At 45.1% G+C, this 24,673-nt stretch overlaps 1 protein-coding gene and 1 long non-coding RNA gene across 3 annotated transcripts in view; one reads left to right on the forward strand and one right to left on the reverse strand.

The window, feature by feature from the left end:
• The window catches only part of LOC135919150 (uncharacterized), a 35,010-nt gene extending 33,175 nt beyond the window's left edge, over window positions 1-1,835 (forward strand). The window contains exons 2-3 of the long non-coding RNA XR_010569899.1: window positions 1,165-1,258; window positions 1,706-1,835. This is a non-coding gene — a long non-coding RNA (uncharacterized lncRNA). The remainder of the gene's footprint in view (window positions 1-1,164; window positions 1,259-1,705) is intronic.
• The window catches only part of LOC135919147 (trichohyalin-like), a 41,237-nt gene that overhangs the window by 11,727 nt on the left and 4,837 nt on the right, over window positions 1-24,673 (reverse strand). For both annotated transcript variants that reach the window (XM_065452871.2, XM_065452870.2), the window contains exons 2-3: window positions 13,423-13,533; window positions 1,730-2,028 (exon numbers count right to left, since the gene is read on the reverse strand). In XM_065452871.2, coding sequence (XP_065308943.1) covers window positions 1,730-2,028; window positions 13,423-13,522 — 399 coding nt within the window. In that variant the 5' untranslated portion in view covers window positions 13,523-13,533. The remainder of the gene's footprint in view (window positions 1-1,729; window positions 2,029-13,422; window positions 13,534-24,673) is intronic.

Here is a 24,673-nt window from a genome sequence, read left to right on the forward strand (position 1 = left end):
ATGGGAGTCATGCTGCTGAAACGCATTTCAGGGTTGCAAAAGCCTGCATGTGCTACCAGCGGAAGCAGCACAACAAGCTGCTCACTATGAATTGGACACGTTGTGCCTTCCAGGGCCTGAAGACGGGAAAGCGGCCACTGTTTGCAAAAAGTGTATGCATATATCTACTGCAGAGCTAATAAATGAGAAGAAATGGGGTTAACCAAGGGGCCCGATGTTTATTAGTCGTACCATAAGAAGCCAACAAACAGTGACAGCAAGGACAACAAAGGGGAAATTACTTGCGCTTAATAAATGAAATAAAGAAACAATAAATTATTGGAAATGAAAGTGGATGTTGTTTTTTCATCCACTTTCATTTCCAATAATTTATTGTTTTTTTATTTCATTTATTAAGCAAAAGTAATTTCCCCTATGTTGTCCTTGGTGTCAGCGTTTGTTGGCTTCTTATGATACTGCACAGCTAAGTTATCTAACACAATGTTTTAGTCATTATTCTCTTTCTTTCCTATTTTTGCTCTTTTATAAAGGTTCCCATAAAATTGACCCCACGTGAGAAACAGCCCCACACTCGGTCTTTCAGAAAAAAAGGTGTGTTCATTATGCGAGTAAATAGAGTATTTACGTCACCGAATGTTGTCAAACATAACTGAAACACACACCCATCAGCCCACTACAGTGGTTGAAGGCCATTCACTATGTTGCCAAAAACTGCCACAGTACACCATCCAACTGTGCGCCCCTCTTCTAAACACAGGAAGACTTGCTTTGTTATTTCATTGAGTGCTAAATGATGCTGATTTTTATGTGATAGCATTAAGGGCCCCGTGTCACAGAAAATCCAGTGTCGGCATCCAATGTCTCCACAAGTGCAAAGTCCCATATATATGTAGGTATATGATGTGCCATGCCTTGCTATATGACATGTGGTATATGCAGGTTATATTGCCACACCATTCTATCACTAAGGTTGATTATGTTTTGTCTTACATTCTTGACAAAGTGATTCCTTGGAACTTTGAGAATGACAGGCCACAGGCAAATGTCATGAAGAAAAACAATGACAGCGCAGGCCTTTTGAGTTAAATCTTCTACGACTGAAATATTAAAAGTGCGAAACAATAAAAGAAACCTGATAATGATGTTTTTTTTTTTTTGGTGCAGCTGTTCAAAATCTCCGGGATCGGCCCACGCAAGAGGCCATGTTTCTACCAGAAAGCTCGCCTTCATTCATAGCATTAGCCACTAGCGTTTCCCGGTAAGCATTACAGTTGCATAAGCATAAGCTGCAGTTGCCACAAAGCGTGAGACGCAGTCAGGGATCTTTGAATGCCATGGCATTCTCTTAAAGGCGAAGCTTAAGCATCCTCCAACTTTTTTCGCAGCATGGTCATAGTGCATTTGTATGTTTCAGTGATGTCTGTTACTACAAGACCATCACATCAGGTTTCCCTGATGCCAATAGTCTCCTCTTTTGCTTCCAATGCCACGCTTCACTTGGCTTCAGATTTAAGGGATATAAAGAGATAGGAAGAGAGAAAGATGAGCATTAAAGTGAAAATCGGCACACAAAATTGAAGGGAGACACATCACTTCCACAGCCCATCTCACAGGCCCATAGAAAACAGGAAGCAAACTAGCACTCTGGCTGTCATTAGCACAATGTCTGTCATGACCACTGACCAAGTATCTTTTGCTCTCACAGTGACAGAGGCAAGAGGATACTAACCATGAATTGCTCGTCCTCACCGTCTTCTGCTCCAGCTGCTGTGTGCAGAAGGATGCGAGCCCTGGCAAGTCCTGTGCTCCTTCCTTCTCCATGGCGCCTCTTCCGGCGCATGATGGTTTTGTAGCGGTTCTCGCACTGCTCGCCTGTGCGCCGCTGCCCCGTTGCCTCGAAGATGTGGTCGGCAATGCGCTTGAACATCTCCTTTTTGCTGCGAAACTTTTTGTCTGGCCCAACCTGTGGCACATAGCGCACGTAGTTCTCCAGCAGGATCTTACTCTCGTGGCTGTTCCACTCGATACCTGTGCAGTGGAGCGCATACGAGTGATGTACCAACTGCAAGACCGAGGCCATCTACACTATCACCATCAGCTGAATTAAACTGTGCTGCAGGACAGAGGCTTCTTTCTATGACCTCTAATTTGCCCTGTCCTGTGATGACTGCATCCAGCTTACATCTGAAAGTTTTCTCACTTCAACTACAAAATATTTCTCTATAATCATGGCCAAGAGACTCTTTTCCCCTCCTGCCATCCCACGACAGATGCAAGCCAGATGTTTGAAGAAGGAGACAAAAAACATGACACTGATTTTCAATGATTTGTTAAAGGGCCCCTCACCAGGTTTGGCCATCTTGAGTTGACAAGCTCCGTGCATACAGTGCGCGCTGACGATCGTCTTTGCTAAGTATTACATCCCTATACACGCCGCGGAAAGAACTTAAATTTCAAACCAAACGCTGTCTGCCCTTCTCCTCATGGGCACCGTACTCCCAGCTAGAGAGTCAACATATATCGTGCAAACGTGCCTATGTAGTTCACCAAGCTGTAACATTTATCATAGTGGCATGCGATTTCGAGAATTGTTCAAAGCAACATCTGTTATTTGTGTTATTTGTTGCTTCAATGGATGAATTTAAAGTTTAGAGAAGTAATAAAACACACAAACCAAATGTCTGCATGTTTTTGTTTTACTTCGCATCACACCAAGAGAGATGTACTTCCGTTTCGCCTGCTTGTTCCCATGTCTTGCAGTCGCGTACGCTGAGAGTGAAACTGTCATTTTCTACTGTGTTCCAGCGCGCGATCATGCTCCGTGATCCACTTGTGTCTGCCTGAGTATTTGTGTGGCACTGACTTATACCACTAGACAGGTGTTCTGGTGCACAGCGAACAAAATCGTGCGCTGAGCTAAACAAGACAAATGCAACAGTTCAAACACGACGTCGTCAGCAGAAGTGCGGCATGCAGCAAAAAAGTGAGGGGAAGAAAAATGAAGGCTGTGACATATGAGTCATGCAATACTCAAGCTCTGGTATGGGAGAACGCAGGGAAGGAATTTTGCTTGTGGATGCTGGACGTGGCAAGTGGAGAGAGAGTCTCTCTTGGCAGTGGCACTCTCTTCCTGAAATGTTGGGTTCATGGCACTGAAATATTTCTATCTTGGCTATTAATGAACCAATTTGAAAAATACTTGTGGCAGAATGCTCCCTAGCGGGCATGTAACAAATTCTAGCATATAGCTGAAATTTCGTATGTGGCCTGGTGAGAAGCCCTTTAAAAAGTCGGTGCTCATACCATTCCTCCCTCTTCTCGGACATGCTTCGTGTGCACTGTTAAAAGGTTAGCCATAAATTACTGCCAAGAACATTTTAATCTTAGAAGCAAACAAATGGGACAAGCACAAGATCAGTAGTAACGGATCGTTAGATGAAATACATAAGTAAATAAGTAATAAAAAAATGAAGAAAAGGAAATTACTGCTGACACCTGAATGGCTATCAGCAATGGGAGGGTGTGAGTAGGGGAGTAAAAGGACATAGAGAGAGGGTAGAGTGAAGAAAGGATGCATTTACATATATACAACAGCGCGAATAGATACATTTTATGTACAGTTCGCTTGTGGAGCGACTTCCTCAAGAGAGTTTGTCACGTGGCCCCGTACACTGGTACTGTTAGGTTCACATAGAGCAGCTCGGTGGCGAAGTCTGACTGCTCGTGGAAGTCACACAGTGTTTTGTGAGCTGCATCCTGCATGCGAGAGGAGCCAAGTAGCCCTACAAGTACTCAGCACTGTCGGCCGGCAGCCAGTGTGTGAGATAGCAGCTCAAGCGTTCCTCCTGCAGTGCCTTCGAGGCACCGCAAGAGGAACCCTTGAGCTAACAACGCTTGAGCTAACCCTTGAGGAACCCGCAGGAGGGTTCTGCCAGCATCAACATATTGTTGTTGTTTTTTTCCTTTTACTGTAACAGCAGTAGGATATGGCCAGTTGTTAACTCGCACAAAGCTCAACATACCACTTTAGCTATGATAAGCCTGATAACTTCCAAATTTTTATTTAAGGGGCCCCTCACCAGCATTGATAGCAAATTTTGGCTATACGCTGCAAGTTGTTACGTGCCCTCTAGGGAGCATTTTCACCACAGAAATTTTTCAAATTGGTTCATTAATAGCAGATAGAAATGTCTGAAACGTTGCAAACCCATGATTTCAGGAGGCAAGCTTCATTGACAACATAGGCACCCTCTCAACTTGCCTTGTCTAGCCCACGCAAGCGAACTTTCTTCCCTGCATTCTTTCATATCAGAGCTGGGGGATCCCGACACGTGTACATCATGGACCCTGCCTTCCTTTTTTTTTTCTCTCTCTCTCTCCCTCTTGCATTCCGGCTGCACAGTACACCTCCGGCGACAGTCTCTTGCGTCAGCTGATGAGTTTGTCTTGTTTCGCTCTGTGCATGATTCTATACGCTGTGCAAGAGCACACCTTGCACGAGCTGGAGTCGGGCATGTCAAAAGGGGTAGCTGGCCCATGCCGTCGTCCAACTCATCCATGCTAGAGATGTGGTTGAAGGGAGGAACTTGTTCTTATCAAGAACTAGGAGTACGTATGGGATTTATTTACTATGTCACATGAAGGGTGGAGAACGTTACATTTCATAAGTCTAGCATGACTGAAAACGAAGCACACTGAGAAGCCGAAAATGGCTGCTTAAACACACTCTGTCCTCCCTAGATCCCCAGACAAGAGAAAACTGCCATCCAACCATCGTCCAATCGGAGCGTCCAAGGTCGCCGATGTGCCTGCCTTTGAGGGCGAGTGTTCACACACTCACTCCCGCACTTTTGTTTCACTGAACACACCAAGCGGATAATGTCCTCGTAGACAGGAGTTGTCACGCTTGACTCAAGCTGGCGCGTCTCGATTCCAGAGCTGACTCTGCGGTCAGCCGCCGTGTCTGTCAAACGACTGTGACGATTACTGGGGGCTGTGAGAAAGTGCTGTAAAGCACCCTCTTCCAGGAGTTCTCTTGCTCCAATTAGACTGTGAAGGCGACAGCGAACCAACTAACAATACTCTGTCTGCCAAACGTAGCTAGCCTTGCTGGCGCCATGGGGCTGTCCGAAGGAGGCGCATTGTTGGCTTCATGAAGCAATTCGTCGCAGCGGCCCGAGAAAGGTTCGAAGGATGCTACCCAACAGGCCCATCGTAACAACCTTCACTGTTGTCTGGCTGCTTCTGCACGACATTGAAATGGATTGCTCAGAGCGTGCCCGTTCGGAAATAGTTCCCAAAATGCGGTTGCCATGGCGGTGATTTGACCCCACAACCTCATGCTTAGCAGCACAACACCATAGCCGCTAAGCCACCACGGTGGGTAACAACACCTGAAGCATAAGTTCCCCTGCTGGATAACACAACTCCACGGGTAAACACAGCACTAGGAGGGAACGGTACTCTGTCTCGTTTCATTATTACAAGATATATGTACACTCTGATTTTCTGTGAAAAGGTCATTGCTTATTTTTGTAGGTCATCAGTTAGGGTCTTTCCAATATTGTCAAAAAGAGCTGCATTGCTGTTGCCAAGAGGACAAGGATGAAAGACACCTTGCCTATTCCCACTGCTGTATTGACCCTTTTTGCAGCGATCCCATGGGTGCTGCCATGTTTGATTATGTGGTGATGTGTCCATTGCTTGCGTCAGTGCCTCCGTGTTTACAATTGATGTGTATCACGCTGGTGCGGCTTAGCGAACCTGCTTCAGGAGATATCGGAAACGGTGACTGGGTGGACAACACAAAGCTCTGGCCACAGCTTCAGAGAACATGTAAAAGTGCTTTTGGAGCTGATTAAGAGATGTCTAAACGGCACAAGCAGCGTATGTAGAGCTTGTTCCAAAACCGGGGATAAGTGTGTATTGCAGGCTTTCCAACCTTTCATTATGAGTTTAATCAGGATTAGTGTGTTTTGACCTTCATTCTTTATTTGGAAAACATGTTAAAGCAGTGGCTTGCCACGTTTCCAACTCAGGTTCCTCGGTGCAGTTACTATCTGATTAAATTTTCTGCCTAATCGCTTGCAGGTGTGCTCAGTTCCGATAAATTTGTTCTTGCTGCAGACAAGGCTTGAAACATAGCTGTTCTGTACGTTGTAATATCCTGTAGCAAAGATGTATTATAGCTAGTAACATGTTTACTCTTGTGGACCATCACAAAACATTCAGCTTCCACTATTCGTGCGCTGTTGGTGTAGTCCATCATTTATCGTGTATACCTATATTGTGCACATATATTCAAGTGTATGCTCATTCATTTATTCTTGATAGAATACGAATGATAGAATAGGCATAAGTTTCGTGCCAGTTGGTGCAGATGTATATAGACAATGTGGGTGAAAGTTACTTTGACAGGAAGCTGCACTACTCCCTTTATCTTTGTTTAACAAGTGATCCACACTCTTGCTGACTTTCCGGGGTTGAAGTCCTGTCTTTAGAGGTTAACTATGCAACGCTGGCAGATGAGTGAAGCTTTTACAGCGAAGCTGTACATGGCTAGCCGATTTGTCTGTTCGTCCGTCCATCAGTTGCCTGTACGCTGAAAACTCCACCGGCGCAACCCCGTGCGCATGCGGGAAAAAAAGAGAGAGAGAGTCGCGCAATTGGCTGCGCCAGTAGTGATGTCGTTGCTCCGCGTCGCAGCCGAGCGCACGCACAGCAGTTTCTCTCCGGCTCCGAAATGGGTAAGCCAAACGTCATAAATACTCCCGAGAAGCAGGCAGCTTTCAATCAGCAATGCCACGAGCAGAACCGGGAACGAGCTTGTCTACGTCGTGCCGATGCTGCAGCCTGGACACAAGAACAGGCTCATGCAGCCGAGCACAAGCAGCAACTGCGTACCGAGGATCCAGCAGCCTACCAAGCCGTTGTTCAATGAACTGTTGGGATTAACCCAGTGATAAATACTGGGACCGCTCATTTAAGCTTTGCTGGTTAAACATCAGTACGGAGTGCTTGGGCAGTGATTTTTTAACCTCCAGGAAAGTCATGCATCATGAAGGGCCAGCAACACAGGCTCTCCTTTTGTAGCAGTGGTCCGTGAAATTGGTCACACAAATTCACTCCATTCCTTAATACGCTAGTCACTATTTTTGCAGCCAACTACTGCACACATCTTCTATCCACCGCTCCACTATTTGCAGTGCGATTGGTGCACAGTATGTTAGCAAAAAGGAAGTTGCGTTTCTGACAGCACAGAAGCAAGGTAGAAGTGATAATGGTTTCTTATTCGTGCGCTGTGGCTGAAGCCATGTGCAGCACACCATTGAAAGCACCATCTCGTTTATCTAGGATGAACTTTTCTAAACAAACTTCTAAACAAACTTTGTTCATTCCATTATGTTCACTGCTGCCCAAAATTATAAGTTACAACATAAGCTTGTGAGTGAGTGCATGTGTACATTTCATTTCTTCTTTCTTCGATCCCATATCACATATTAAAGCTGCACTGGCAGTCTAAGCATATTGCTCAACTAATCACTCCAGTTTCCATTAAACCTTCTCTCACTAGCGCACACAGTTTCAAATATACTAGTTGATATATAGAACAGTTTCCTTTAATGCATTTAGATACAAAGCCCCAAACCACCTCTTTGGGCTTGGTGAAAAAACAGTCGTGCGTGGCACATGGATCTCGCAAGCGAAATGCGAAGTCACCTTTCTCTAAAAGGCTCTCTTTTCAACAGAAGCCTCCTACTCACTATTTTCTGGATGCTTTAATTCGTAATACTGCATATTCCCATAGGCAGCTGCTATTGGCCAATAGCTGACATCAATCAAGAAGGGTGTTTGGATCAGTGCGCTTCTTCCTACTGTTACTGTGTATATTGACACAATTCAATAAACAGGCTAAGGTAAGCAAAAATGTGCTTTAGAATTTTGATAATAATTCCATGCTTCGGGAAGAAGCTGACTGTTGTCTGCTCATGCTCGGCTACGGCCACCTGCATAAGAATTAAACGTTGACCACCCTGATTATCGTGTCATAGCCTTCGAGTCTTGCTCATTTTTACTCGTTTTGCACACAACTAGCCTCTGTTGTGCCATTACCACCAGCCCGGATCCGCCGACCCACCGGGAGCCAGTGCCGCTCTCGACTGGGGTGAGATGTGTCACGCGTTTTCGCCGGACGTCGCCGTGCGGGAACAGTCGCGTTTGCTGTGAGATCTCGGCCCCAGTGCCGACCCGTTCATGTCCTGTATAATGACCTGTATATAGTGTATAAAGTCCCTTTTGTTATTCTCATCGACGCCTGGCTCGGAGTCTTCGCTACCAACGCTCTGTCACGAAACGGGTGACGAGCGCTATGGGACCACAAAGTCGTAATAGTGGTGCAGCGATGCAAAGTCATAACTGTGGATGGCAGCTACGGGATTACCTCAAACACCAGACTTTCTCTGACACAGGTTATAGTAGCTTAGGGAAGGATTTGGTGTTGCATTGTGATAGCCTTGTGTGTTTCAAGCCTAGTAAGAGTGTTTTGAAAACCAGGGGATGCTGAGGGGGTAAACAGGGCAGTGTGTGAAATACTTGCATTTGTCTTACTAGTAGCATTATAGTAGCGTACGGCAGGTATATTCAAAAAGGGTAAACAGCAGGAGGACAGTGTGAACGATGGAGAAGTACAAGGTCAAGGAACTTCTCCAAATTTGTGAGGAGTTGGGCATTGAGTTGGGCTCAACCAAAAGAAAGAATGCGATCCTTGAGGTCATGAGGACTGGGGACGTAACGGCTGAGGAAGCCGCTGAGGCCTGGGCGGATATCAATGAACGTCGGGAGCGGCAGGCAGAAAAAGAACGTCGCGAGGAGGAAAAGAGGGAGAAGGAACGTTGCGAGCAGGAAAGGAAAGAAAAGGAACGTCGCGAGGAGGAAAGGGAGGAGAGGAGAGAAAAGGAACGTCGCGAGGAGGAAAAGGAGGAAAGGAGAGAGAGGGAACGTCGCGAGCACGAGCTTAAAATGAAAGAGTTGGAGACCCGAAATAACTCGCCGGCGCCTAGTCTCACTTCTAACGCTCCAAGAATACGCGATCAACTTCCACCCTTTGTCGTCAGAGAGGATATGGCCAAATACCTAGTGAAATTTGAGCACGTGTGCGAACGGAATAGCATTGAGTGATCCCTCTGGGCACAGAATCTGTTAGCCTTGCTTCCTGGGGAGGCATCAGACGTAATAACTTGCTTATCAAAAGAGGCGTTTGAGAGCTACGGTGATGTGAAGGAAGCGCTACTGCGGAAGTACAAATTGTCGCCCGAAGCTTTCCGGCAGAGGTTCCGGTATGCAAAAAAGGGCAAGGAGTCTAATGTTAACTTCGCATTTCGTCTAAAAGCCGACCTGGTGGAATGGCTGAAGGGCGAAGAGGTTTACGAAGACCGCGACAAAATCGTCGAATGCATTGCGTTGGAGCAGTTCTACCGTTGCATTGATGAGGATGTCAGGCTCTGGCTGCAAGATAGGCTAAAGGAGGTTAAGCTAAGCAAGGCAGCAGAGTTAGCGGAAGAGTATTACACCCGCCGCAGCTTGCACAGCAAGGCAGTGCGCGTAGAAAAAGCTGATAGGAGAGATGGGTTTTCCGGGAAGCCCTACGAACGGAAGCAAATCACGCGTCGCGAGTTTCGGGAAGACGAGTACCTTCCCAAAGAAACTGTAAGGGAAGGACAGAATGCATCTCAGAATGATGACGATGGTTCGAAACAGCGAAACGATACGACGCGTTCTTTTGAAAAATGGAAACCGTTAACCTGCTACAATTGCAAAAAGCAAGGGCACATCGCTGCAAGCTGCCCAGAGAGAATTGCTTTTGCAACAATACAGGAAACTCACAAAAACATACGTCTATTGGAGCCCTATGTGTAGGAAATTAAGGTAAACGGTAAGAAGTGCCGTGCACTTCGGGACTCTGCAACAACTATGGATGTTGTTCACCCGTTTTTCGTCTCCTCGAGTGATTTTACGGGAGAGTGTGCTAGGATACAGCAAGTGGCCGAGGAGAGGGGTGTCTGTTTACCGATCGCAACGGTTATCATTGAAGGAGAGTTTGGGAAACTTAACACCGAAGCCGCTGTGTCAGCCGCCCTCCCGGAGCACTTTTCCTACCTCTTCTCAAATAACTCGGAGCAGCTGCTGAAGGATCAGGGCAAATCATTCTTTGCCGACATGGCGTACATGGCGCTCACGCGATCCAAAGCGCGCCCGCTGTCGAGGGAACTTGACTTTGCGTCGGTGAGAGAAAGGTGATGCGGCACACGGACTGATCAAGGTAACTTGAGTGGCGAGCAGTCGCAGGAGAGGCAGAGCTCGGAGGCTGGCCTAGGCGAGCGGGTCCTGGAAGTGAGTGGGAGTGACGCGTGCAGTGCTAGCCGCGATATAGACACGACGCCGCAATTAGGCGACGCGGGCTCCACACTCGCTCCGGTTTCTGCCAGCTGGCAGGATCAGGCGGCAGTTGAAAGAGAAACTCTGATTCATGAGCAACAGGAAGACTGTTCACTAGCCGATCTGAGAAAGAGCATCAAAAGGGGAGTGAAAAAAAAGAGGGTTTCATTTGGCAAGGAATCTGGCTTGTTGTACCACCGCTACACGGATAAGCAGGGTCACAAATATAAGCAGCTTCGGATTCCGCGAAAATATCGCTGGGAAAAATGAATGACCTCATTTGCTTCCTCAGTAGTGTGTTTTCGGTCCAAGTGATTTCAAGGGGACCATTCTATTTGTCGTTATTATTGCCGATTATTAATTGTTTCTGATATTTTGGTGTGTTGTTAATTTGAAAACGGGTTGTTTGAGCCTTGTGTAACAGATCGTACACCTGCCTCCTTGTTGCAGCTGGAGCAAAAGGGGGGGATAGCAATTTAGTTAGGTTGATTTGGATTATGGCCTTGTCTGGTGTTTGACGGGAGACAGAGGGCACTTGTTCGTGTTAGGTGTTGCCTTTTACCGGTCGGTTTTGCAAGCTGCAGAACGACCAACCGGGACCAGTGGCGAGAAGCAAGGGCTTAGGAACGACCTGAGCGGAGCTGGTCGAGGTGCCTTGGCGACAACGCGGTGAGCAGAGCTCCTGTCCTGGCGAGTCGGACCTGGGCACGTGAAGTTACCTGGCGTCCCGACACTGGACGTGAACTTGGACGAGCCTGACGAACGTGCGTGCCTGGCATCCGAGCCACGTGGAGGCAGCTCGTCTTCCCGGCGCCTTATCTGAGGGCGGGGATGCTGTTGTGCCATTACCACCAGCCCGGATCCGCCGACCCACCGGGAGCCAGTGCCGCTCTCGACTGGGGTGAGATGTGTCACGCGTTTTCGCCGGACGTCGCCGTGCGGGAACAGTCGCGTTTGCTGTGAGATCTCGGCCCCAGTGCCGACCCGTTCATGTCCTGTATAATGACCTGTATATAGTGTATAAAGTCCCTTTTGTTATTCTCATCGACGCCTGGCTCAGAGTCTCCGCTACCAACGCTCTGTCACGAAACGGGTGACGAGCGCTACGGGACCACAAAGTTGTAATAGTGGTGCAGCGGTGCAAAGTCGTAACACCTCTAACCATGCTAAACTTGAGGTCAGACCACATGCACGCTTACCAGCCCATGCTCACTCCTGGCTGCTCCTGGCTAGATGCCTTGGCAAACTAATTCATCATCATCATCATCATCATCATCATCATCATCATCCTGTTTTATGTCCACTGCAGGACAAAGGCCTCTCCCTGCGATTCTCCTATTACTCCTGTCCTGCGCCAACTGATTCCAACTAGTGCCCGCGAATTTCCCAATTTCATCGCTCCACCTCGTCTTCTGTTGTCCTCGATTGCGTTTCCCTTCTCTTGGTACCCATTCTGTTATCCTAATGGTCTACCGGTTATCTAACCTGCGCATTACATGACCTGCCCAGCTCCATTTTTTCCTCTTGATGTCAATTAGGATATCCTCTATACCCGTTTGCTCTCTGATCCAAACTGCTCTCTTTCTGTTTCTTAACGTAATGCCTAGAAATCTTCATTCCATCACTATTTGCGTTGTCCTTAACTTGTTCTCAAGCTTCTTTATCAGTCCCCAAGTCTCTGCCCCATAGGTCAGCACTGGTAAAATGCACTGATTGTACACTTTCCTTTTCAATGATAATGGTAAGCTTCCAGTCAGGAGCTGGCAATGTCTGCCATATGTGATCCAACCCATTTTTATTCTTCTGTGAATTTCCTTCTCATGATCAGGGTTCCGTGTGATTAAGTGACCTAGGTAAACGTACGCGTTCACAGACTCTAGAGGGCGACTAGTGATCCTGAACTCTTGTTCCTTTGCCCGGCTATTTGTCATTACCTTTGTCTTCTGCATATTAATTTTCCAACCCCATTCTTACACTCTCTCTCTGTTAAGGTCCTCAATCATTTGTTGTAACTCATCTGCATTGTTGCTGAATAAAACAATGTCATCAGCAAACCAAAGGTTGCTGATGACATTGTTGAAGCTTGACATTGATGACATTGCTGAAGCTTATTCCTTTCTAACTAATTCATAGAACTTCAAATGCGCAAGTTGGATGTGGCTACTATTCGTCGGTCAAGCTGGTGCAGGACAAAGCCAGTCCACCACGTAGCACAGCCAAAGAGGAGTGTATCAGCGCGAGTGGACACTCGAGCCCTGCTGTGCACAAAGCAAATGCTACAGTTGCATATAGCTGCGGTCTGCTACGTATCACAGATACTGCGGCTGCCATGGGTTGTCACGATGAGTCCACTGGCTGAGCGCATTGCGGATCACCAAGGACAATCACACTTGGAGGGTCGTTATGTGCCGAAATTGGAAACAGTGGCATCTACGTAAACATCTAAAATCAAACTTGAACTGCGCGCCACAGTAACGTTCACTAGGTGGAGCGTTGTGGGACACCTTGCCCTGCCACAGCCTTCACAGTGCAAGTCATTGAAGGAGCAGAAGCACCGCGAATGGTATGTTTGATTGCCAATAACTCCGCCCTGCTGAACACGTTGAAAAACGTTTTGTGGCACAGTAGTTCTGAAAGAGTCTAAGTTAACTTCAAATGCATCTCTCAACTTTGATAAAAAGTGGTTCAGGGCCCCTTTAAGTCATGTGTTCAATGGGTAGGAAATAATGCACAAATAATGTTGTGGTAAATCTTCAGGAGGCTCAAGGTTAACACATGTTAGTTTAGCTCAGAACGCTCAAAGTGCACAATACCACATTATAATTTGTCCACTGCTGTATGTACAAAGCTGTCCACGATAATGGACACGATCCCTGCGGAGGTCAAGTGACTGTGGTAGCAGGCCAGCCTCTAGAAACACAAGCAGAAAAAACACCACGCAGGGCAACTCACTCTGCCTTCACAATGGCAGAATGAGCTGTTACTCACCACCATTACGGGGAGGAGCCGGCATCACGTCAGGGATCACCTGCACGGGAACCAGTGTGCTGCCCTCCAAGCTTCCTGCCCTCTCCACATGGATCACCATCTCCTGCTCGCCTGGGATGATGGGAACAGTGAATACAACCCTTAGCTTTGCTGGTTCACTGACATAAAACAATGATGTCAAACAAACAAAAGCTCCGCAGCACAAAAGGCACACACTTACAAAGATACCAACTGATTAGCTGTATGCAGGAACAACTGGGCACCAAGCAGACAGACAGCCCAGCAACACAACAAGGAATACATATGGTGCAAAAGAAGGGAAGACCAGCTTCTTTTTACAGATGTCAAATATTGCATGTTTAATCGCCCTCTGGTCCAGAGGTGTGTGCGGCCCTCATGTCAGGTGAACCCAGTGAAAGACAATTTGTGTGCTTGAGCTGACAAAGACAAACAAAAGTGATTACAATGGTCTAGTGCCACGCACAATCATTTACTGGCTTTCAACTGTACTAAACATTGTTTTCATGATTCAGAGAGACAGTCATTCTCCCCTAAATGCACGGGATAAACATGGGACAAAGATCTTTCTCCCAGCAGTAATGTTGCACTAAATCATGCGGCATTGTCCCCACAACCACATGGAAGGTGCCTACTCTAGTGAAAGACTTGTTGACAGGAGGATGACACGCCAATGCTTGTGCCATCCACTTGACTGCCAAGCCAACACGTTCTGTTACTGGTCATAAAAAATAGACTAGCCCACTTGCGCACCTTGTTTTAAAGGGACACTAACATCCAAGAGTTTACCTTGGTGAAATGTTTCTTCCAGATTCATTTATTTGGAGGCAAAAGGATGGCTGTTTGTAAAGAAAAAAGAGGCAAAGCTTCTCTTTTTGAATCTTGTGGCCAAACAACAGTGCCGATATATTAGTTTGACATTGCAGATTCCAAAGTAGTTTTGCATGCTTGGGCTGTGTTTGTTGATAACAAGTTTCAAAACTCCACAGGTTGAGTCAGTCCTTTGGTTCCTTCAGAATGCAATGAAATCATTGCTTCTCTAGAAACTATATTACCCAGCCTTGAGTAATTTCTGTCCATACCTTATGACATCACAAGCAGCTATACTCTGTTCTATACTTAGCAGGCAATGCTGTGAGAGCAAAGGAAGTGGCGCGGTCATTGAAGTCTCACTCAGCACATTGTGCAGGAATTAAAAATAATACAGCATGCTCTTGCGTTTGTATTACTGCTTTGCCCCCCCCCCCCCTTATGTAATACCCCACATGGGGCCCTTAAGGGAATAAATTATGATGATGATGATGATGATGATATAGGAGAGAACTGATAACAAGAGAAAATTCAAAATTTCTCGGAAAATTCAAACAAATTGGAGATTGTTGTTCTTTACAATTCCTTCGTTATGTATGACGATTTTGCTCAATTTTCCCCCAATGTTAAAACAGAAAAATCCTGGAATAAACTTGGAGTTGCAAGGCAGATTAAAACATTGCCAAAAAGAAGTCCCACTTTATAGCCTCCTGTTCAAAAGCCAAGTTGGACATTTTCTTCTTTTTCTGTTTTAGGCTCTGGTATTTACTTTCTTTTTTCATCAACAAAGTTCTGTATATAATGTATAAAAAGTGTGAAAGCATAGAAAACATGAAATAAATTTTTTTGTACTCTCAAAGCCAGTAAATCAGGCAAGTGCATAAGCTGCAGTTCCTGCCTTGTCTTGGCAAAGATTTTTTCTTGATGAAACAAAGGTGTCTGCTAGAAAAAAATAAGGCTGGTTATGCTGTATTGAGGGATGTTGTTATGTCATATAAAAATTTCTTTACAATAAAAAAAATAGTCAGGATGCCCCTTCGACTCTCCTTATCTGAACACACACTGCCAATATACGACACACGTTCCTGTACACTGTGTCTGTGCTACCGACGCCAGCGTCTGGCTGTGCATTCTTACTGATGCCCTAATCATCCACTTTGGGGCTCCGACACATTGGTGGCCATTCTCTCACTGACATTCAGTACCAAACATAGCGTCGCATGCTGCCCCCACATAGAAACTTTTGTGGAAATCCCCTTAATAGCTTTGCTGTAAAAGGGTTACTGAAGGTGGCAGAAAACAAAACAGATACTAATCAAGGTGAAAAATTATTTAAAAAGTGTGTTTTCGCCCCCACGTGGGAGCCTTGTTCACAACGTAGAAGCCCCTTCATTGTGAACAAGGCTTCCACGTGCGGACTGAAACGTCACCTTTAAATCATCTTTTTTACCTTGGTTGGCATCTGCTTTAGTTTTCACCACGATTTTTCCTGACCAGACGAAATTTCATCACACATCAGTGCTACCAAGACTGTCACAATAGTTTTCACTACCACTTCATCGCTTTGTCTCGCACTTCTCCCACAAATTTGCCACAAACCATGCCCAGCGAATGCAAACTGCTCAAGATCAACATTAAGAACCAGCTAAGGCAAATGGCCTCAATCCATAGACTTTCTGTGGCACATTGCTCATGTGTATATAATGATCTGCACGTCATTTCGGATTGCTCATTAAGCAAAGTACCAATTAAAGCACCATGGTAAAAAAAGCTTAAAAAATTAAGCTGTTGGGTTTTACATCCCAAAATCATGATCTGATTATGAGGCATGCATGGGATTATTTCACATGCACTCGAATCCCAGCGCACAAGCATTTTTCCATCCCGCCTCCATTGGAATGTGGCAGCTGCAACCAGGACTGAACTAGCAGCCTCGAGCTCGGGAGTGCAAATCTATAGCCACTGAGTTACTATTACAAGCTCAAATGCACGTCGTGAAAGAAAGCTGGTGTTTATAAGCAACTGAGCAACTAAATTTAACCTCATCGAAAGCAAAATTTTCATTGACCCAAAATTAACAAAAAGCTCCAAAGGAAGCTACCCGCCATCTGCTTAGCTGCTATGGTTGAGTGACCACCCCGGAAAGGCGGCGATTGTACCACAGTCAATCAGCAGACCAGAGCAAATTCTAAAATGATGCATTCCTTGCCAACCTATCCATGAGTTGGCATGCCATGGCAGCCATCTCGTTGAGCAGAAGCTGTCACTCAATATAAAGAGGAATTAACAGACTTAGATGGGCTAGTTGGTTGCTGGCTTGATGGAACAGGGTTATAACTGCACGTTTTGAGGATAGGACACAGAAAGAATGCGCACAGAATGCACACAGGACACGGCGACTGTCCTGTGTGCATTCTTTCTGTATCCTGTCCTCAAAATGTGCCGTTATGACCATGTTCCATAAAGAGGAAGTTTATATATCCATTGGTTGGTTTTCAACCCAGTTTCCTCAACACAGCATCCTGATGTTGTGCTGTGGAAACAGAGCTGAAAGGTGAAATTCTTCAGTTCTTCATCAGAATGGACAACAGGGCTGGTTGGTTTGCTTGTATCTTGCATCAGTTGTGGAGAGCACCTTGTCCTGTCTTCTCTCTTTATTTTCATCTTTCATGCACTAAAACACTTTTCAGGATTTGAAGGCCTTTAGCCTTCACACTGTGAGTGCAGTGTACAATGAACATCAAGTGAGAAGACGTCGCAGTACCCTCTTGCACAGAACAGCTGAAAGTGGATGTGCAGTTGTGATACTATGTCACAAAATATGACACAACAATACGAGGTGCCTTTTGTATGGCAGAATGGGCACAGCCTCCAATACAAGGAACATGTCTAAACTGGTGCCTAACATCAGTCAATCATTTGCAAAATTTGTAGTGAAGAGCTCTCAAACCAGAATAGGGGACCCTGTGCCTAGCCGCATGGCTGGAAAGCCAAGCATTAGCAACAGTGTGTGTGCTAGGTGACACCGATCGGCAGCTGGTGTGTTTACAGTGTCATGTGAGCATGTTCACTTGCTGCAGTTACATGACTTCTGCTGATGATGATTGGGGAAGACTATCAATACCCAGTCTTTTTACAAACTGGATGGGCTGCAGACTTTTTGCAATGCACATATTGATCAAAAAAATATTCGTAACAATCTAAGCCAGCCATCCATGCAAGGCAGTTTTCCGACCAAAAAAACCTCTTGACTACAGACTACATTTCTCTACATGCAAGTTTCTCCCACAAACCCCAGGGAAAATGGCAGTTTGGGCTAGTTGGTAATTCATTAACCCTTTCAGATGCCACTTTATCCCGTTGATTGAAAAGTTGCTTTCACCCTATCTCTTGCATTTTCAGAATCGTAGAAAGTGTACAGCTGCAGAAAATATTTAGAATTTTCAATTGTTTAGTGAATTTTGTCACGTTTACAAAATTTCGACTCCATGCGAAAACTCACTACAGGAACACAAAATATGAGAACATGTACTATTTCGTGTTTTGGAAAGCTTGAAAAGCACTTATCCAGCCACTTGAAAATTATGCCTGGTGCATGATATTGTAAAAAACAACGAAAGAAGTGAACCCGCTACATACAACATCCTGACACAGAGTAAAAACACCCAGCCGTCTACCTTCCCACTCATTTTGCTAAAATATTCTGCACGTTATTCAAAATTACAGCACAGTTCCAATAATAAATGTTTCAAGATGTATGAAACACATTTTAAATACCATTACTTTCGATAATCAGTGCTTTTGATATTGATGCACTCTCCTGCTGTGCACAATTGTGTAGACAGCGTCTCAAAGGGTTAAAAAAACAAGACAAGGGCAGTGCTTGCACTTGTCTAGTCCCTCATTTAACTTTAACCCAATGACGAAGCACAAGAAAGGCTTTCCAAGAATTACACCGAAAATGTCATGTCAGTTTCCCAACACCTGACCATGGAGAAGGAACATATTCTTGCCATTCAATAGCCTTTACCACTGTCAAGCCTTTGCAGGCATAGAGTTTCATAGAATAACTACAAGAGGGAACTCTGGAGCCTGTGTCTGCGGGAGCTACAAGTTCACCCAGCATGGGAGTGACGGTTTTGTACATGGAGCTGCCTAAACCTTGTCCTTCTGGCTTCAAACTCATTTTAAACAAGGTACTGTGTTAGAAATAATGAAACAAACACCATCAAAACTGTCCGAGAACAGGATTTGAACACAGGACGTCCAGTTCAGAAGCCCAATATTAAAGCCCTTATGCCATGGATGCACGCATCGACAAGGGGCAAAGAACACCTTGTAAATTTCTCGTGGAGAAGCGAACACACCGAGATGCTTGGCACATTTTTAAATTGGCCACCTCAACAGGCTGAACCACTGCAATTAGTAGTGATTGTGCATGTTCATGGGGTCGTCTGCATTTATACAAGTATATACTGCTTTGAAACTTGGGACAACGAAGGCAATAAAGAGTAATAAACAAAGCCACAAGAACGTCTCAAGCTACAAGCATGAAGATCAAACAAATCCATGTACTAAACATCGTTCCCATGGTGGCTGAACAATCGCAGTGCCAAGGTTTCCCCTAGTAATTGTTGTAGGAAACTCTATGCTTGCAGAGCCTGTGGTCAGAAGTGTTTTTAGTTGGAAAATACCTTTTGTGCACATGTTCAGAAACATTTTGCACATGGTCTATTATTCTACCTCACCACTACAGAGTGGCTTGAGTGGATCATAATGTTGTTCAATACAAATCAAAAGCACGCCATAATTAACATCAAGTAGCCTCATAACTTGCTTACTTTCAAAACAAATATCTTCAGTCAGCAGTTATTCGAGCTCAAACGCAAGGTTAAGCATAGCAAAATTTCAGCCTGCTCTTAACACGCATGGAGCACACATAAATCTTAACGGCACAATTTGTTCCATTTAAAAGAAAGGCAATTCAACAAGCTGGCAAAATTACATTATCTAGGGTAGCAACTTCAAAATTTTTAGATATCTGGACCACATCAGTGAAGTTTTGTAATAAAGGCCAACACATAAGCCCTAAAGTATTAAACAATCTTGATCCCTTTCCAACCATTCCATTATTATTCTGCTTATTATGTAAACGTGCGCTGCAATCTTTCTCTAGTGCAATATGCAAACGCTGAGCAAGCACGATCACACCACTAACACATGAAAACATGTAGTTTTGTTGCATCATCAAGGATTGAAGTTTTGCATGTGACTGCAGACAAGTACCACATGCACCATCTCCACAGGGCCACATTCTGTAAGAGATGCGGCTGACAAGTTTTACATCTAACTCGCACAATGCATAATGTGGCATTCAGTGGGGTACCTCACCAAACAATGCCCTGCTTGGTCTTTGAATGGACTGCAGTTTTTTGTAAATAAAAATTGTGAATGTTGTAATGTTTATACTGCACATTCCATCAGTGCATTGGATGACTGTAGCGTGAAATAACATTTATTGAAGTGTGCCACATATCAAATTTTTTTATTACTTTTGCTGCCAATAATTACGTAAACCAACATACATTAACAGCGACAGGCATAGGGCACTGACCTTTGCAGAATGTGCTACCTTCTGGACTTGCAGGCATTAGGTAATACTAGTGTCACATGTGGGGCGTAGCCAGGCAGGTGGGAGCTCATAGGGCTTCAGCACCCCCCCCCTCCCCCCCACAAATTTTTTCGTGTTGTCATGCACCACCAACGAAAACAATCCCCGGTGCGGAAATCATTCTGGACTTTGTCTAGAATGTCTTTTTCACACTCAAAAAGACATTTCAGCCCAAACATTGCGAACTCGGACTGGATTTCGCAGCAACGCTCATGCACCGGGAGTCACATAACACAAGCAGCCCCATCCAAGCACAAAGTTTCAAGAGCATTTTGATGGGAAGCGGGCTCGTCGCAGCATCACGCAGAGACCACAGAATCTACCAAACGCATGGATTTTAATTCAGAAACTTTATGGGTATAAAGTTCTCATAAACTTTTGATGCGAAAGATGCATTGACATTTCCAAAGTCATGCTTTAGATTTCCAATTCTGGAACTTTGTGGGTTTAATGTTGTTATAAACATTTGCCGCCAAAGGTGCCTTAACTTTTCTGAAGTCGTACATGGGACCATACAACGAGACAAGCCAAGTCAACACACCATCAGACAAGTTGAGAAAGCACGCAGCGAGGTCCGATGAGACGAACAGTTGTGGTGGTTCATTTGTGCCGTGTGTCACAGAAAAGGATATCAACATATTTTTCACCTGTGCCAAATCATCCATGTCAAGACACTAAAGCCAGCAAAGGAAACTACGTTCTTATTTATTTTTCTACTTTTACTTTTATTCACGAGAACACATTGAGCCTCATCAATTTTCTTGTTCTCGCTACTCGCAGGCTGCCAGAGCCAGCCAGAGCGCATGTCTTCTTTCTCGCGTTGGCCCGGCCACCGCGCGGCACACTTCTGTGCATGTTAATTTTTGTCTGGCCGAGTGGATTTTCACCTGGCAGAGTTTTGGACGCTTTATGGCTAGCAGACGAGTAAAAGAAATAATGGTCACTCACTGCCATCACTGTGGGGACTCGACGGATTGTAACGCATTCGTTTAAGCACAATTTCTGCAGAAAGTCTTGTCTCGCCGGTGTAGGACAACGAGCAGTACCCGTATGGTTCTCTGTGGGCCAAGCATCTCACGTTTTCTTCAATATACCTTCGGTAGCCGCATTAGCTGCCCAAAGTAGGCATTGGATTGTGGCCAATATGCTTTCGTATGCGGTTTTTTTTTTTTTAATTTCGGTACTCCGGTCCTACAAAAGAAGAAAAGACATTGTTGTGGCGCAGCGAATTGCCGCATGGTGAAATTTTGATTCCGTTACTTCTTATTTTGCGGAAAGTAAAGGGCCACGAGATGCTTCAGTCGCCGGACACTCTTATATTGCGATAGCAATTATATGGACACTCCAGGCACATTCCTGCCGTCGCCGTTGCCCTCATGTTCCGTATAAAGTCCAAAGGTGATAACATCGTGAATGCGCGCCGCATGTGCGAGTGAAAGCGTTGGGGGAAGGGGGTGGCATGGGTGAGCCAACAATGGTGGCTCGGTCTTGTGTGCGCAAGGGAGAAAATCGGAAAGAAAGCACACTTCCTTCCATCGCACGCGATACATCAGGGGAGTGGAGGAAGAGTGAGGGGGGGGGGGGGGGGGGGGCCTTAGGATTCTGTGATTGTCCAACACATTTATTTGCCTTGTTTGACAAATACAGTGGCTTTTTCTTAGATATGTAGATTTATTGGAGATATACATATATTTAAATATTTTGTTGCGAGGTTTTGTGCATATGTGCGGTGAACTTTGTTTCCAGTGACACTTTTTTGCCCTTTATCAAACTGTATCTTCACATTTGTATATTCCATTGTATCTTCGCATTTCCAATGTACGAGGACGAGTCAAATGAAAGTGAGCCAACTCGCCCCGTGCAATAATGGTTCGGTTCATTATCTGGGATGCATGTGCATAGCACACAGGCATCTCTCATTTAGAAAAGTGACATGCAGGTGTGAGGATAAATGTTCTTTAATTCTCTCATACACTGGGTTGAACATATATAGTAGCGTGACATAATGGACACTCCAAAAGTTGAACAGTGTGGTGTCGTGAGGTTTTTGACAGCTGAAGGTGTTTTCCAAAAAGAAATTAGTCGCCGTATGGCACCGTGTACATTGAACATTGAATTTCATTGGCCACTATGGAACACTGGAGCAAACGGTTCAAAGAAGGACGTAAAAGTTGCCAAAACAATCTAAGACCAGGCCGAAGCCACCATACAATTACCCCCAACACAACTGCAAAGGTTGGTGAGCTGATTAGACAAGAACAGAGGATAAGCATCGGTGAACTGGCAGAGCGTATAAACATCAGTCATGGTTCGGTTCACGCCATAATTGGTGAACATCTCGGTTATCGGCTCTTGTATGCACAATGAATGCCCAAGATATTGAACCACCGCCAAATGACGGAGAGGTTCGACGCTGCCTTGACTCACCTGATCTGGTATAACAATGAGGGTGACTGCAATGAGGGTGTCTGCAAATGTCACCGGAGACGAATCATGGTGCCACTATTAAGAGCGTGAAACATGCCAGCAATGCTTACAGTGGAAACACTCAAATTCACGACCCCCAAAGATAGCAAAGGCCGTCATTTCCACCGAAAAAATGTAGTTAACTATTTTTTCTATTGTCAGGGGCCATTACTGACCGAATTTGCTAAATCTGGAGAGACCATTAATCTTTTCCGATATTGTGAAATGCCGGATCAGCTGGCTGTCGCAATCAAGAACAAATGACATGGAAAATTGACGAATGGGGTCATCTTGCTCCATGACAATGCCCATTCCCACGTCGTTGATGTGGTTAACATAAAACTGGCAAAGTTCAAGTGGGAAATGCTGCTACATCTGCCATACAGCCCAGACCTGTCGCTTTGTGGCTTCCACAATTTGGGGCAAATGGAAAAACATCTCAAGGGAACCAGATTCGCATCAGACGATGACGTGAAAGAGTCAGCTACAGACTTTTTGAAGCAGCAACCAAAGGAGCTTTACGAGACTGGAATCGCGCGACACATTAGTCAGCGGGACAAATGTCTCAATGCTCATGGAGACTACTTTTAAATAAAGTACCCTGTTTGCCATATATTCGCATTGGTTCATCATCATCATCATCATCCTTGTTACGCCCACTGCAGGGCAAAGGCCTCTCCCATACTTCTCCAACTACCCCAGTCATGTACTAATTGTGGCCATGTCGTCCCTGCAAACTTCTTAATCTCATCCGCCAACCTAACTTTCTGCCGCCCCCTGCTATGCTTCCCTTCCCTGGAGTCCAGTCTGTAACCCTTAATGACCATTGGTTATCTTCCCTCCTCATTACATGTCCTGCCCATGCTCATTTCTTTTTCTTGATTTCAACTAAGATGTCCTTAACTCGCGCTTGTTCCCTCACCCAATCTGCTCTTTTCTTATCCCTTAACGTTACACCCGTCATTCTTCTTTAAAAAGCTTGTTGCATCGTCCTCAATTTAAGTAGAACCCTTTTCGTAAGCCTCCAGGTTTCTGCCCCATACGTGAGTACTGGTAAGACACAGCTAGTATAATCTTTTCTCTTGAGGGATAATGGCAACCTGCCGTTCATGATCTGAGAATGCCTGCCAAACGCACCCCAGCCCATTCTTATTCTTCTGATTATTTCAGTCTCATGATCCGGATCCGCGGTCCCTACCTGCCCTACATTCCCTTACCACTTCCAGTGCCTCGTTATCTATCGTAAACTGCTGTTCTCTACTGGGACAGTTAAACATTACTTTAGTTTTCTGCAGATTAATTTTTTAGACCCACCCTTCTGCTTTGCCTCTCCAGATCAGTGAGCATGCATTGCAATTGGTCCTCTGAGTTACTAAGCAAGGCAATATCATCAGCGAATCGCAAGTTACGAAGGTATTTTCCATTAACTCTTAACCCCAATTCTTCCCAATCCAGGTCTCTGAATACCTCCTGTAAACACGCTGTGAGTAGCATTGGAGAGATTGTATCTCCCTGCCTGACTCGTTTCTTTATTGGGATTTTGTTGCTTTCTTTATGGAGGACTACAGTGGCTGCGGAGCCGCTATAGATATCTTTCAGTATCTTTACATATGGCTCGTCTACACTCTGATTCCATAATGCCTCCATGACTGCTGAGGTTTCGAATGAATCAAACGCTTTCTCGTAATCAATGAAAGATATATATAAGGGTTGGTTATATTCTGCACATTTCTCTATCACCTGATTGATAGTGTGAATATGGTCTATTGTTGAGTAGCCTTTACGGAATCCTGCCTGGTCCTTTGGTTGACAGAAGTCTAAGCTGTTCCTGATTCTATTTGCGATTACCTTAGTAAATACTTTGTAGGCAACGGACAGTAAGCTGATCGGTCTATAATTTTTCAAGTCTTTGGCGTCCCCTTTCTTATGGATTAAGATTATGTTGGTGTTCCAAGAATCCGGTGAGCTCCAGGTCATGATGCATCGCGTATACAGGGTGGCCAGTTTTTCTAGAACAATCTGCCCACCATCTTTCGACAAATCTGCTGTTACCTGATCCTCCCCAGCTGCCTTCCACCTTTGCATAGCTCCCAAGGCTTTCTTTACTTCTTCCAGCATTACTTGTGGGATTTCAAATTCCTCTAGTCTATTCTCTCTTCCATTATCGTCGTGGGTGCCACTGGTACTGTATAAATCTCTATAGAACTCCTCAGCCACTTGAACTATCCCATCCATATTAGTGATGGTATTGCCGGCTTTGTCTCTTAACGCGTACATCTGATTCTT

The sequence above is a fragment of the Dermacentor albipictus genome, chromosome 3, assembly GCF_038994185.2.
Source record: "Dermacentor albipictus isolate Rhodes 1998 colony chromosome 3, USDA_Dalb.pri_finalv2, whole genome shotgun sequence".
NCBI classification, from domain to species: Eukaryota; Metazoa; Arthropoda; class Arachnida; order Ixodida; family Ixodidae; genus Dermacentor; species Dermacentor albipictus.